This window comes from Acanthochromis polyacanthus, chromosome 1 (assembly GCF_021347895.1).
Source record: "Acanthochromis polyacanthus isolate Apoly-LR-REF ecotype Palm Island chromosome 1, KAUST_Apoly_ChrSc, whole genome shotgun sequence".
Classification (NCBI taxonomy): Eukaryota; Metazoa; Chordata; class Actinopteri; family Pomacentridae; genus Acanthochromis; species Acanthochromis polyacanthus.
Window position 1 is genome coordinate 57,918,998 of NC_067113.1, and position 15,864 is coordinate 57,934,861.

The window sequence follows — 15,864 nt, forward strand, 5'->3', positions numbered from 1 at the left end:
CTTTTATGCACTTTATTGGTGCTATTACATCCTCGTGATGCTGTTTACTTTTATTTGCTGCAGTGCTCCGTTTGTTTTCTGGTCTCACACAGTATTATCTCCTCTCATCTGATACAACACTTGTAAACAATGTTGCTGCTGTTTTCATGTCTGAGCAAATTCACATTGGGCGCCAGGTCGTTTTTAGTTTGGCGAGAGGTCAGCAGATTGATTCATTGGGGAGATCAGTAACCCCCAGTAATTAGAAATGCATTGTTGACCGGTCAGTATTAAACCCACTACTGCTGCTGCTTTTAGCCCCACACCCACTGTCCATGCACATTCTCAGCTTTTTTGTAATATTCTCCTGTGGGAGAAGAGCTGCACCGACCAGCTTATTACATTTTCGTTATCATTTGTTACTGTCAGAATAAACGAGGAGAGATCGCGGTGTGCATCTTCTCCATAACAACACAGCGCAGAAGCCCAGCGGTTATATTTATTATAGCAGCAACAAAAAGGTGCAGTGAAAAATTTTGAGTGCACCGAAATGAAAAAGTTAAGCCCATTAAGGCAACCAAGGCAAAAGATTTGATTGCTTGCCAACATAAAATAGTTTAGTATGCTGTTGGGCCACTACAAGGTTTCAAAATAACTCCTCCACATATCTCACAATTTATTTAATGTGCAGCATCTTGGTCTTGGGAGATTTGCCTCTCGGGGCACAAACTGTAGTGCAAAGTGCAGTTATATAAAGTTCTACTAATGACTTGAAAATTAGTATATAATTAGAAAAACTTTTCATCTTCTCCTAGACTGTGAAGAGCTCCCTGGAGGCATACTTGTTACCTGCACAGCAGAGTTCATGAAACAGGTGTTGCCCAGGTTGGAGAGTCCACAGAGGCCTGAGCGCTCACTCTGTCTACTCTGGTCTGAGTAGTCATAGCTGTTGCTGTAGGGGTGGTAGGACGGCAGACTATAGCTTGAATTCTTCACACTGCACGATAAGCATACAGATACACAAACAGACAGGTTATACAGGGCTGGAAAGCTGTTTGCTAAAGTGCTATAAGAGCTATATGAAGTTAATCACATATATGGTGTTTTAAATCAAGCTGAAGTTGTTAATACTCTCAACAAAACACTAAAAAGACTACAGCTTTGGGTTTCACTATCAACTACAAAACTACAAAGACAGCCCTCAAAAAAACACCCTCAAGCATTCTAGAAAAATCAGTAAAAGCTTTAAAATAGGCCTCCCCAACTGCAGCAATCAGCAGACCTCTGAGAGGCCGGTAAAGCAGTGTTGCTCGTTTCTGGCTCCCACTGGTCAAGCGAAACTGCTGTGATGGCGGTGGAGGCAGTGGCCTCACAGTTCAGCACTCGATGGTCCACCCTCCTGCTGTCCAGCTCCACCGCCTCAGGCCTCAGGCACCACCAGCAACACAGGAGCATGACATCTCAGCCCCGCCCCGGCCCACGCCGGCCCACATGTCCGCGCAAAAACTAAACAACCAGCAGCCTGGACGGGGTTCAGTTGGGGTCCGGCGCACGCAAAGCCGGGTTTTTTAGAGGCCGAGAAGAAAAGTCTCCACTGTTCAGTAGTGGTGGTAACTCAGCTCAACCCAGTGCAGCTCCAGTAGCAGTTTGAAAGCAGTCCAGGTGAAGTTTAGGCCCAAATTTGACTTCTTAGTCCAGCGCAGGCCGACAAGTAAACCGAGGAATTTCTAAACACACACAATCACACACTCTAGTCTCTCTTAGAGCCAACTGAGCTGGTCCCGGCTCCTCTCCTCTCCCCTTCTTCTTTTTCGGGCTCGACCGCCTGTCATCTTGTTATCCTCTCCGCCTCGGATCCCTTCGTCCTGTCCTACGCCGTCCTGTCCTGTCCTGTCCTCTGCTCCTCCCTCTGGCCTGCCTGCTGCTCTCTGCCGCTCTACGGCTACCAGCGGATATTTATAGCAGCAGCAGCAGCAGCAGCAAGGATGCTCAAGACTACTGCTACCGATGCTAGAGGTGCACCGAGAGAGAAAGAGGGAGGGGAGGGAGGGAGGGAGAGGGAGGCAGAGAGAATAGGGGGGAGGGGCGGACAGTACAAGGTGGTGGTGATGGTGGTAGTGGTGGTGGGGGGGGGAGGCTGACAGAAGAGAAATGAGATGGGGATGGAGGGAGCAGCTGATCTACTGCATCCAGCTGAGGCTGCAGTATTCACAGGCCTCTCTTAGTATCTCTCTGCCTTAAAAACACAAATACATTCAACACAACATTTATCCCCTTTCCTTCAACTCGACACACTAACACACAAATTCCTCCCTCTCTCGTTGGTAAAACTAGCGCCCCACCTTGAGTAAGTCATACTCTGACACCCCCCCCCACACACACACCTCTTAAATATGCAATGGCTGCGTGCATGAGAGCTTTAAAAGGTGGGAGGGTCTAAATAAATTAACTAAAAGCCAGGGAAAGGGTTGGTTTTATCACCAGGGGCGAGCTGGAGATGAAATGTATTCTGAAGGTCACTTAGACTGCAGAACATGTGCATCGCAATGAGCTCAGGGGAGAGGGGAGGTAAAGAGACACAGGGAGAGAGTGCGGGAGAGAGGAAGGGGGGAGAAAGTGAGACTGGCTGCCAGAATCAGGGGACGACACCTCATAAGGCGGTGACACTTACTGCTGTTGTTGCAGAGCGTCGCTGCTGAGGCTAAAAACCGACCGGGGCCAAAACCGCAAAATCAAAAAGACAAGTGTTATGTAATGTGGGAACACTTCACACGAGGGGAAAAAAAGAAAAGGAAATATATAAAAAAAGAAAAAGGTCCATGCATAATTCAGAGGAAATGACAGCGCTGGCACAAAAGTGAATCAGGGACAGTAGAGCTGCTGGGAGTGAAGATCCAATTTCCCCAAGTCACCCGCTTTGTGCATTCCACAAAAAAAGGATGCCACCGCTATCAAAAAACATAATGCAGAGCTGTGACAACGAGGCCAGAAGTAAAATGTACTGAGATTATCTTGTATTGTGAGTGCAGGAAGAATAAGGCCGACTTCACTTATCAATATTGATTTTTCGGGGAGGCCGAGCTTGTGGCTTTTACTCCCTGCATTCCGACAGCATTGAGAAACACGTCGCACACCAACTATATCTAAGACACACAGGCACACTCCAGCATGCAGTAAATCACACACAATAGGTGGAAAGAGAGGACAGTAGAAGTCCAGGGGACAGCAAAAAGGTAGAAAGCTCCACCCACAGTGGAGCAGTGCTCTCGAGCAAATGGCTGACGGAGCCTCTGGGGTCCTAATTAGCTACAAATCAAATTTAGGCTGCAGTGAAATATTGGGAAAATGAAAACAAAGTGAGCTTGTCGGGCAAACTGAGCTGAGATAATATTTGAGATGTTCTTGAGATTTTAGCTCGTAGCATTTCCAATCATCTCTGTACCTTGCTAAGACAGTACACAATAAAGAGTAATGACTATACAAATTGAGGAGCACTACAGCTGCATGATTGAGCTTAGACTGTGATTTTGTTTTTGAGTAGTTCACACTTAAATTTTGCTTATCAACTTCCACTCCACACAGGTGCTGTTAGACACAGGAAGATCTTTAGCAACTACTGAATATACTTTATAAAGTAAAAAAGTTATGTCTGACAAAGAGCAACCTTAACCCTCCTGTTGTCCTCATTTACGTCCACCAAAAAATGTGCAAAGATTTCCCCAAAATGTTGAACAAGTGTACACTAGAAGTTTCACTGTGAAAATATATTTTTTTCCCACATTTTCAAACTTTAAAACGGGTCAATTTGACCCGAGGGACGACACGAGGGTTAAAGTAGCAATGAAAGGATGTGAAAATATTTTACTTGACTATACTCACTTTTATACTTTTCCTTTTGGGGTTACAGTATTTTGTAAAGTAAAGTCTGTCTCAACCTTGTAGCTACACCTCGAACAAACTGTGGATATTTTATCATTTATTTTAATAGCAGACATAATAAGAGTAAGGCCTCACTCACATTAACCGCAGAATTGAGTTAAAACAGCACAAGGGGCTGTAGGTAATGGTAAGACATGAAATATGATCCAGGATGTTCAGTTCCGGTTACAGATTCATGAATCTCAAGCTCATAAAACACTGAACATCAGTGCGCAATATCCCTATAACTCTAGAAAGTTATGAAGGTAGATCTATTTGTATCATTTGCGGGGGAAAAAAACGCATTCGTGTTACAGATTAATCTACCAGGAACATGCACTTGAATTAATCTGTAGGCCTGCCAAAAATTACAAAAAAGTGGCACTGTGATATCGAGTTTTCCTGCAATACATGTAAACAATACTGAGATTTCACAAAATAACTTGAATAACTAATTATAGAAAGAATTAGAGAGGTGCATCTGCACAATAAACCACAAATATTTTTTTTAAAAAGCTGCATGGAATCTTTCAAAGCCATTCAGAATCGTTTTTTGCTTGGGAAGGCATTCAGATCTGGCTTTGCACCCGTCATTAGGAACACTGCAGAGCCTGGTGTCGCACCAACAATTGTAAAAGATTTTGATGGAAGAGTGCAAACATCATGTTTTCTGCAATCAAAATATCTGTACACAACTGGTGCTGCATTTGTTTTAGCTCCTCTATGTTGCTGATTTTGCTTTGGACATGTGGAGTCTGCATATGAAAATAAAGCAACAAAGAAAACAAAGGGAATCCAAGAACCCTTCAATTGGAGTAAGTTATGCTCCATCACTTTAGATTAGTGCGCTTTTTTGTATCAGGCAGGAGAAAAAGCTGCAGCACGATGTGTTTGAGCTAATTTGCATTATTTCACATCTCACCTCCTGCAATGTGACTATCACGAATGCGTTTTCTAATCCAGTTAAACATTATTCCGGGTATTTTTACTTTCTGAACTCATTTTCTTTGAAGATTTATTCTAGTGTTATACCAGGTAACAGGTGCAGATATTTTGTCCGAAATCTATGTTAGATTTGTCAATGATGCACTAATATTCTACAGCTGGGATGTTGTAATTGATTCCTCTGTAAAAGAAAAGGTAAAGGGAACACCTTGTGGCAGATTGTTAGTGAAAATAATCGTCATATTAACCCGAATCATGCAGCTCGAGCTTTCCGGCTTTATAAATCAGTGTGATCTAAAGCTAGATGTAAATTATTAACTAGTCTAATTAAATGTTGAGTAATGCACCCAGAGGCACCACTGAGCCATTTTCAGAGAGCACTGCTGTCGCTGAAGGAAATTCCAAGAGATCAGCCCCACGTAAGCCCCTTCCTCCTCCCTGCCACCAGTTCTTACAGCTGAAACTGCAGCATCAGGAGGTAGACTTAACACCCAAATCACAGCCAGAGATAGACCGGTACCAAACAAAGAATTTCACAATGGGATGCTGGAAAGAAACGCTTCAGTAAGTATGACTGAATCGTGAAATGAGTGTAAATGGAAGCTGAGAAAACGGAATAGACTGGTTCCATTTTCTAGAAAGTAGACACTCCAAGGCATTTCTCTTCAGCTTATGTCATATTGCTTTTTTTGGTGTATATGGTATGCTTAACTTATTTCATGAATATGACAAGCTAAATTTTGCCTCGGTTGCCCTTGGCAACAGACGTAAAAACATGGCCGACAGATGAAATGCAACTTTAGCGCCCAATGGTATTATGACATATATGTTTTTTTTTCTGTGTGGTATTCTAAAAATGTAAAATTATCATTAAAAAATATGTATCCATGCAACAGCAATAATAGGAAAAGATCTGAGGGAGCTCTAGTGGGAAATGGGTGCGTTCGTACAGGCATTAATTCATTCTAAGTGACAACGGTTGATCACAATGATTTAGCGACCATGGGTTGCAATTTTGCAACATTTATTGAAAGCTGTTTGGCTGCACTTATTTATGACTGAATGTAGACAAACACTACATATCCCAGCACCCCACATTCTGAACTGCAATACTGCAACATTTTTGGCAGGACACTACTGTAAGACATACCACATTCCAAGTTCTAACAACATGGCTGTCTCTCACTGACCCCCCAGCTCTCTCTTTTGGAGTAATTTCAACCATTTCCCAAGTAAGAAGTATTTGACTTGTAGTATTTATTTTCTTCATCCTGAAGATGTTTAGTGACAGAAAACTCAAAGCATTTTTTAAGAGTATAATGCATGTGATTTTGATGGATTTCTTTCACTGGGCTTTAAAGGGTGCTACTTATTTACACAGAAGGCCCCATCACTAAGTCATGGGTAACTTCATCAATTGTGCCATATGTGCCTAACGATACCCATCCCTAAGCAGGAGTGTCATCTTTGGATGTCTTGTCCTGAATCTGTTGTGCCAAATTGTGAATGAACACATATGGAATTATGTAGTAAACTAAAAAGTATGAAATAAGTCAAAACATGTTTTATATTTTAGATTCTTTGCTTTGATTACTGCTTTGCACACTCTTGGCATTCTCTGGATGATCTTCATGAGGTAGTCCATATGTGTTCATTCATAGTTTTGATGTCTTCAGTGAGAATCTACAATAGTCATGAAAATAAAGAAAAAACATTAAAAGAGAAGGTGTGTCCAAACTTTTGACTGGGAGGGTACCTGTTAAGCTTTAACCTTAACCCCCGTAACATACACACACACACATATTTATACATTATATATATATATATATATATATATATATATACACCGGGCTTTGCAAAAGTTCTGTTACACTCGGTTTCATGATCTTTAGAGACGTTTACATGTCGGAGTGAAAAATTCCATTAAACAAACTGAAAGTTCTACCTTATAGGCAGGTGTCATTAACACAAATTTGTTCTCCGGTGAAGTTGTATCAAGATGGAAGTCAAAAGAGTTGAGATATCTGCTCTCCTTCATGGTGGCCACAACAAGTCTGACAGAGTCAAGCAGCTGAACATCAGCCGGATGACCGTCCACAGAGTCGCGGAGAGGCTCAAGAATGGTGAAGATCTTTCAGTGATCTTTCAAGAATGGTGAAGACCTGAAAGATCTTCACCATTCTTTAGCCTCTCCGCGACTCTGTGGACGGTCATCCGGCTGATGTTCAGCACGAAGGAGAGCAGATATCTCAACTCTTTTGACTTCCATCTTGATACAACTTCACCGGAGAAAAAAATTTGTATTAAGGACACCTGCCTATAAGGTAGAACTTTCAGTTTATTTAATGGAATTTTTCACTCCGACATGTAAACATCTCTAAAGATCATTAAACCGAGTGTAACAGAACTTTTGCAAAGCCCGGTGTGTGTATATATATATATATATATATATATATATGTATAAATGTGTGTGTGTGTGTGTGCACACATGTGTGTGTGTATGTTACGGGGGTTAAGGTTAAAGCTTAACAGGTACCCTCCCAGTCAAAAGTTTGGACACACCTTCTCTTTTAATGTTTTTTCTTTATTTTCATGACTATTGTAGATTCTCACTGAAGACATCAAAACTATGAATGAACACATATGGACTACCTCATGAAGATCATCCAGAGAATGCCAAGAGTGTGCAAAGCAGTAATCAAAGCAAAGAATCTAAAATATAAAACATGTTTTGACTTATTTCATACTTTTTAGTTTACTACATCATTCCATATGCGTTCATTCACAATTTGGCACAACAGATTCAGGACAAGACATCCAAAGATGACACTCCTGCTTAGGGATGGGTATCGTTAGGTTTTTCATGAATCCCATTCTGGTTCTGCTTATTGATTCCAGTGCCAAACGATTCCTTAATACGATTATCGTCTCTTTGTTTGTGGAAGAAGATGTTGGTGATAAAGTTGGAGCCCTCGTAGAATGTAACCCAAACTGAAAACTCTGGTGGACCTATATGAAGATGGTGCAGATCCTACTGCTCTTTTCCAGAGCGCAGAGAGAGGGTCTGTGGCAGCTGCACCTCCATGCCTTTGGCTCGATGCTTCCTTACTTCATGTGCTCCAATCACACCAACTACCCAAGGTGGAGAACGGTCTACTTTTACGAGATCCAGCAGCTACTGGATCCAGTCAAACAAGAGTTTGAAGATGGCAACTTCATTGTTAAAAGATCCAACCAACAGTTTAACCGAGCAGATCCTGATCAGAGCCAGGAATGGCTGAACAATTTCAGGAAAAAGAATGACGGCATTGTGGGGATCACCAAGACAAAGTCAGCACTGAGCTATTGGGCGCTCTCCTACAACCTCAGATCACACATTGCCAGCGAGACCAAGCTGGTATACGGGATTGGCAGAGATGATTCATTCATGCATAATGAGTGCAACAAGGCCAGGCAGAAGCTTGACCTGAAAGATGAAGACAGTCTTATCAGGACTCTGGAGGCCTTCAATGTCTTCTGTGACAATGCACCTCACCACCTGCAAAACATTGCAACAGAAGACATCATCACAGAAGACATCAAGGATGATCTGCTGAAAGCATGTAAAAAAGGCCAAGCACAGCTGAACTTGCTTTGCAGAGGAAAGACTGATGCCGGAAGGTAAAGTGGCATTTGCAGGCAAAGTGGACACTTTGCCCAGGAACAAGTACCGTACATTTTTGTCCCTGTATGAAGTGGAATGCAAAGAAGCTCAAACAAGTGCCAAGAAAGTCATTGAGGCTGATAGAAAGTTCCTACAGCGTCTCGTAACAGCCTATAAAGCTGGGAGAAATGTGGACTTGGCAGAAATACTGAAACGCGAACAGCTCCTCCAATTCTTGCAGAAATGACTGGTGAGATTCGATCAGGATCAAAGTCCCTCCTTGCCCCCAGAACCTGCAGGCTGCTGACCTTGGTGAAGAGGCAACGCTCATCATTGATGGCCAGGCTCATGTGATCGCCACTGGAGAACCACCCAAAGCCAAAACATTTGGTGACCTCGCTGACACATTTGTTGAATCTTTTCTTCAAAGTGGAGCCACGTTCCACTGCATTGACATTTTGTTTGACAGATACCGCAAAATGTCTATCAAAGGCTTCACAACAATGAAAAGAAGCAAAGCTGCTCCTGTAAGGAGAGAGATACAGGACAGGGACGTCCCTCTTCCTCAAAATTGGAACAGTTTCATCACACTAGGGGAAAACAAAGCCGATCTTGCAAGATTCCTGTCCCAGCAACTCATTCTGAAAGCTCCACAAAGCAAGACCATTGTTGTCTCAGGCGATTCAGCAATGAAGAGCAAGTTGAGTCGTCTACTCTACCTGGTTCCAGTCCTGATGTCACTACCCTCAGTTCCAAAGTCCTGCATAGCACTGATTTGCTGCAGCTGCACAACACAAAGCAGATGGGCCAAGTACAAGTGTAAGACTGCAAACCTTTCATGTACTAATGCATGTAAATGCAGCAGGAGTAAAAATGAATGCATGAGCAATTAATTTTACATGTTTAGGTGAAATAACTGTTCAAGACAAACTGTAATAAACATCATTTTTTAAATGTACATATCGGTTTTTGCCATTGTGTCTGTCCCCCTCAACCTGCCCGGCCAGCAGGCAGATGGGTCCCCCCACATAAAGAGCCGGGTTCTGCTCAAGGCTTTTTTCCCTGTTAAGAGTGTTTTCTCTGCCACTGTCACCTTAGGGCTTGCTCTGGGGGTCAGGCATATAGGTTCTAAAGTGTCTTGAGACAATTTGACTGGAACTGGCGCTATATAAATAAAATTGAATTGAATTGTTGAGCTTTCAGTTGAAGTATGGACCCATAGCTATTTCAAGGCCAGGGAATCTGTGTGTTTTTGTTTGGATGCAAATAATTTTATTCAGAATTGCTGAATTAATGGGTGGTTCTGTTTGGCTGCACTTATTTATGACTGAAACTATAACTCACAAGCAACACAAAAATTCATCTGTCATATTCCAAAAATGGATTCAGCATACCCAAATCCTTCAGGGACAGACATCGGAACATTGCTGAAGAGAAATGCCTTACACTTTTAAAATAAGCCCTTTTCTGGGAAATGGAACCAGTCTAAAGCAACTTTAGAATGTTTTTCAAGTCACTTCCAGCCAATTCAACTTGAAATTCCAGCTAGATCTGTGCCCAGCAACACCTCAGGCTCCATCTCTGGCTGTTGGCATCCAAACCCACCCCTCAGCTATTCAACCCACAACTAGGCCTTACTTCCTGCTGTTGAAGCTGCTGTTATGATTGTTTGTGAGAGATGAAGGCGAGATCTTTGGCAAAGCAGAGAGATTGGAAGCACCAGATGACCTTCAAAAAGATAAAGAATAGATCATGAGTTAGAGGGAGAAAATAAAGAGCCGCTCCAGAAAAAAAAAGAAAAGGTGCGCGAGTGTCACTCAAATCAAACTGGGATGAATTAAAATAAACTGAGTGGTTATGTGAGCAACAAAAGGTCAGGCGAAAGACTGAGGCAAAGTTATAGAGAGAGGGGAATTTTTGAAGATGATGCGGCGCCGTAGTGACAGAACAGGAAAACTTTAAAGTGGCTACACATTTAAGTTTGTAAAGTCCAAAGAGGAGGCAATGGAAAGGTGTTCTGGGGCATCAGATTACATATTTTCTTCAAAGTGACTACAAACATCCTCCAGAATTCAGTAGAACATCACCTATTTTTAATTAGTGTGTGAATAAGGGACGGACCAACGTGGCTTTTTAAAGGCCGATACCAATTGTTGGTAATCATAGAAAGACCAATAACCGATATTTGGAGACGATACACAATAAATGAGATGCTCTAACAGCATTTGATATCAGGGAACAAGTCATTCATAACTAGGCTTCTTCACTAATAAGGGTGACTATAACTGAATATGTAAAATAGAAATAGAAGTGATTCAATTAGGATGCTCTCCTCTATTTATGTAGATCAACTGAAATCTCTCAGGTTGTCTCTTGCAGTTACATCTTCTATTCTTCTTTGTTTTTTTCATAAATTTCATCGGTCTCTCACTTTTATTACCCACTAAGGTTCATATCTTAAAGCATTATTAGTTAATGTTTTCCAGGCAGGTCATTTGTGGCTGCCTTCTAATTTAGCCGCTAGCCGTTAGCATAGCCGTAGCCACTGTGAGAAGAGCTAATTTCCCTTTTTTTGTGTTCCTTGTTCAGTTTTTGAGGCCTCTGCTTGAGAGACATCATCAGAAGTGGAACATTTAATTCATCAATAATCTGTCAATAAAAACACCACTACTGATAATCTGAAAAATGCAAAATATAGGCCCCAATAATCAGCCAGTTAGGAAATTCCAGTGCTGTGGTAAAACTCCTGAGAGTTGACAGAGAAATATAAGCCAGGCGATGTGCCATTCACTCACTTGGGTGCCGTGGAGCCTCGGGGCCATGTGCCATCCTCATTCTTCTGCTCTATTACGAGAACCTGTGGGAGACAGAAAGAAAAAAAAGAGAGCTCCATCTGCTTCCAAACATTTAAGCTTTTGCCTCCCACACCCCGCTGTGGTTTCACTGAAGTTGAAGATATCCTTGTGTGCCGTATTGATCTGCATTTATCTTTGAGATGCTATCAGATTTGACCAAAATATCAGATTCCTGAAGTAAAAAAGACGTTTTGAAGACAGCAGCAGACAACCCGTCACTGCCATGTCAGTCATGGTGAATGGCAAAGAGACAAGCAGCCAAGATTTTTTGTAAATAATAAACAGAGGAACAGATGTGTTTTTCTGTTCACATACAGCAAACAACCCGTCACTGACATCTTAGTCACAATATTTTTGTTACTAATGGAGAAAGAACCGGATGGATCTCATTCGCTGTTTCACTTAATGAGGATTTGCCTGATGCTGTCCGATCCTGTGCAACAGCTGCTAGTGAATGGGAAAACCCTGAGATCTGAGGTCTGCTGGCTTCATTGTGGCCAGGTGTCTAAATTAAGCTGCGTAGACTCGACTGTCAGGTGGACGCCAGGACATACGTGCATTTAAAGCAGCTTACAGGGAGAGGTGGCTTCTAACAGTGACAGGACAGTCTGTTGCTCTGAAGACCACGTCACCTGCTTCACTTTCAATGTCTCCAGTACTTCTTTACTTTAAGCCTCTGAACTCCAAAAGCCTTCTGCACATTTTTCATTCCTTTTACAATGCAGTACGAAGACATGAACGTCTATGGAAACTCCACAACCAAGCAGAGAGGATTTGAAGTTTTAGTTAGAATGAAGGAAAAAAATAAAAGCAAGCATTGAATTTATTTGATTGTTCATTTTACAAAAATTGGGGAAAAACAGATTCAGCATGTAAAGCATTTTTCCAAGTGCTCACAGGTGTTACAAATACTGGGAAATGCTATAAAAGCTCTCTCTTTACATATATACTATAGATATTTTCTTTTTCAAATTAGCTTCCATACTTTTTGTCTCCTAGCTGCTCTGTAAAAACACAGTCTGTAATTTAGCCGAAAGATTCCAGAAATTTTTTGTCATTTGATGGCTGGTCACAGGTTGTGCTGCAGAATTTTTTTTTTTTTGTTCGTTTTATTGAATCTGGTCAGAGCAAAGCTTTTCTGGGGGGAAAGGTTTAAATGACACAAGTGGAATAAAGTGATTTTGGTAAAATACACCAATTTTAAGCTTGGATTTTGTTGTTTATCCTGATGAAACAAATAGTGACATCTGATTACTTTAAGGACTGTCAGAAAGCTGAAAACCCAACAGTTCTTTCTGTTTTACATTTCTTTTGGTCATCATAACTGGTGTAATTGTGTTGATTTTGTAAAAATAACATGTCTTCAAACCTGCTAAAGGGTCTTGGGGTTTAGAGGGTGAAGAGAGAAACATGGTAGAGACTAGATGAAAAAACACTACCGCCAACAGAGACTTCAAGAGAACATCAAAGAAGAAATTTGTAACAGAACTGCCTGCAGAATATAAATGATTCCATGGTATATTATGAGGAACTAAGTTGAGCAACTGATTTTCACATCTGTTTTTGGTTGTTTGGACAAGTTACTGTGCGTGCCCTGCTGGTCATTATAATCTGATGGGTACAGGTCTTCTATGTGAATTAAAAGCACTGACTGGCAGAAAACAAAATAAAGAAACGCCGTCTTTAAAAAGGTCATAGAAACAACAGCATATTTCACTGAGTTCGTGTCTGCATAGCAAGTCATTTTTGGCCACCTGAGTGTCAATTTTGTCAATCTCCAGGAAAAAAACCTCTCCAAGGCCATTCAAACTGCTCTGAGATGAAATTAAACAAGTTCCTACCTGTCCTTGATAGAGGCCTGCGTCTTGGATGGTGCTGTCAGGTTTGTTGAGAGGCTCGAAGGTGTTGCTCATGTACCTGTTCCACAGCCTGGTCTCCTTCTCATCAGGGATGCTGAACAGCTTCCTCATTTCTTTCTCTATCATGTCTGCAGCAAGATTATCAAGACAAACATAAGAGACAATTATACAGGGGTTTACATTGCACTGTTAAACACAGAAACACATGTGATTCACTCACACACAACTGTAAAGTATAAAGACCAACCACAACCATAGTTCAACCACAACGGAGGAACTATCCTCTGAATTCATCCATTTTCATGTTTGCTTTGAACAGAAGCCTGCATAATTCTTGGGCATGAATGGACACGGTTACAAAATAAAAGGGACTGAAGAGAATGTTTGGATTTATAGACACTACATTGTGCTTCAAGGTAAGCTTTCCTTGTGTTCATTTGGAAGCAACAAGCAGCGGCGAGAATGAGCTTTAATCATCAACAGTCATGTAGTCAAGAAAAACATGACCTGAGTGTGTAATTATTAGTTTTTGTGAGTGTGGATGGCATGTGTGTTTGTCTCAATGTCTGAAACAATGAGGGCGTACGTGTGTTTAGATGTGCTGCACATACTGTGTAACTTAACAAAATGATCACAGTTGTTGCTTTTACATTTACAGGGTTTTGTTAGCATTTTGGTGACAGCATATACGTTTTACCATTTGAATATAGTAAATCAAAGATTTTAAATTGTGAAACTTGACGAAGTTCAAGTCAGCTTGGAGCTCTTCAGAGGTAATTTAGTCAGGACCAGAATCAACTTTATTGGCCAAGTCTGTACGCAAACATGGAATTTGACTCAGAAGAATCTCATCTCTCATTGTACAGTAATCAGAAAAAAACAACAACTAAGTACTAAAAATGGGGTAAAAGTTGAGGAGAGAACAATGACCAGGAGGAGAGACCAGCATGCGTACCTATTGTGTCAGCTTTACTGAAGCGTCTGGTGATCACATTATCCATGTTGCTGTCTTCACAGAGCTTCAGCTCCGTCAGGTACACCTCCACCTTGCAGTGCTTCACGAACATACCCTGTTCCACCACCTGCAAAATAAAACACCGGAGTATTACTGGCTGATACGCCATGATACGTAGACAGTATAACCGCATTAGATTTTACAGTGCAACTAATCAGAGACATCCGTTTTATACAGGACTAATCATTCAGGGATAATTCAAGCTATTTTCAACACTTGTTTTACTATCTGTGTCATGTCTGATGATACAATGCATGATTGGTTGAGCGGATGTGACACCAGGCACATAATCCAAAAACCAAGACAGAGCAGTCAAGCAAAAAGACAAATCCCAGCTGCCACCTTGTATTAGTTCGATGAGTCCCTAAAATGTATGCTCCTGTTTGTCATGATGCAAAACCAGGACTCTTCAGCTTTGACACCTTGCAGTTAAACGCACACAGATTCCAACTAGCAACAAGTGAGCAACTGTGCCAATGAGTGAGGTGCAACGCTGACATCATCTCCATCTTATCTAGTTCCCACAACAATGAAATTAAATTGGTAAACTGTGGTTAGCACTGTTTCTACTAGATAAAGTCGAGTCCGCTGTCCTGGCTGCAACTCATCCGGTGTCCTGATAGGAGCAGAGTCAGAGTGAAGTGCCGAAATTAGCAGCACCTCGTGGAAACAGCTGAGGGGTCCCGGCCTATTTATTTCACCGCTGAGCCCCTCCAACACACACACACACACACACACACACACACACATATAATACACGCAGTACCAACTTCAGAAATGTCCCTGAGAACTGCAATAGTCATGCACACACACAGCTTAGATTCCCCCCTTCTTCTCCCACCCACTACCCAAACCCCGATCTCCCAGTGAGCCAACCCTGCCCCTCAGCACGACACCCATGTGTTTGTAAGCTCGCAGCAAAAGCCCAAGTCTGACAGAATTTCTCAAATCAGAGCCGAGCCAAAACCATTCACTCCACCCACCCACCCCACTCCTCCCGTACTGGTTTTGCCTCTCCACTCAAAAAGCTGCTTCTCAGTGTGACCTCAGCCGGAAAGTCTCCACTTCAAAAAAAAAAGAAAGAAAAGAAACAAGGACACAAGAGAACTCCGCCGGTGTTGACAATCAAACCAGAAGAGGACAGTGGCAGGAACCATAGTGCCAAACCTGCGACTACAATTCTCCTGAATCCTTTTTTTAACTGCTTGCGCTCCCAGATTTTTTTTCAGAAAAAGAAAATAATAATGAACCTCCTGCATGTTGTGTCTCGCAGATCGCTCCATGTAGCTTTTCAGTCATCCAGATCGTTGCCTGAAAATAGAAACCCTGCGGCCACCCGATACGTCCCGCGACATACATGGCAAAAGAGGAGGGTCGATAAAAGGTGGTGGTGGGGGGGAGAAAGAAAGAGAATGGCAGAGATAGAAGGGGAACAAGAGCCTCCAGCAGCAGCCATGATGCCATGACTAGCGAGATTTAAAGTGGGGATTTGATACTGTACGTCCCGTCAAGTTGTAGGGGCCAACATGAAGCATTCCACTGATTAAACACCTGGGGCCACACCAGCAGCTATTCTGTACCTTATCGATGCTTGTATAGATACTTATACCCCCTAAACAACCCTAAGTACATGTCAGAAATGAATGATGG

The 15,864-nt window shown here is 42.0% G+C and overlaps 1 protein-coding gene across 3 annotated transcripts in view; it reads right to left on the bottom strand.

Annotated features, from left to right (window-relative positions):
• The window catches only part of LOC110953581 (ubiquitin carboxyl-terminal hydrolase 15), a 35,264-nt gene that overhangs the window by 17,462 nt on the left and 1,938 nt on the right, over positions 1–15,864 (bottom strand). Inside the window, exons 4-8 of one of the 3 annotated variants that reach the window (XM_022197667.2) lie at positions 14,155–14,281; positions 13,182–13,327; positions 11,281–11,342; positions 10,124–10,213; positions 829–976 (exon numbers count right to left, since the gene is read on the bottom strand). In XM_022197667.2, coding sequence (XP_022053359.2) covers positions 829–976; positions 10,124–10,213; positions 11,281–11,342; positions 13,182–13,327; positions 14,155–14,281 — 573 coding nt within the window. Of the gene's footprint in view, positions 1–828; positions 977–1,261; positions 1,996–10,123; positions 10,214–11,280; positions 11,343–13,181; positions 13,328–14,154; positions 14,282–15,864 lie in introns of those variants that run through there. The other 2 variants (XM_022197668.2, XM_022197669.2) reach the window with 2 other exon arrangements.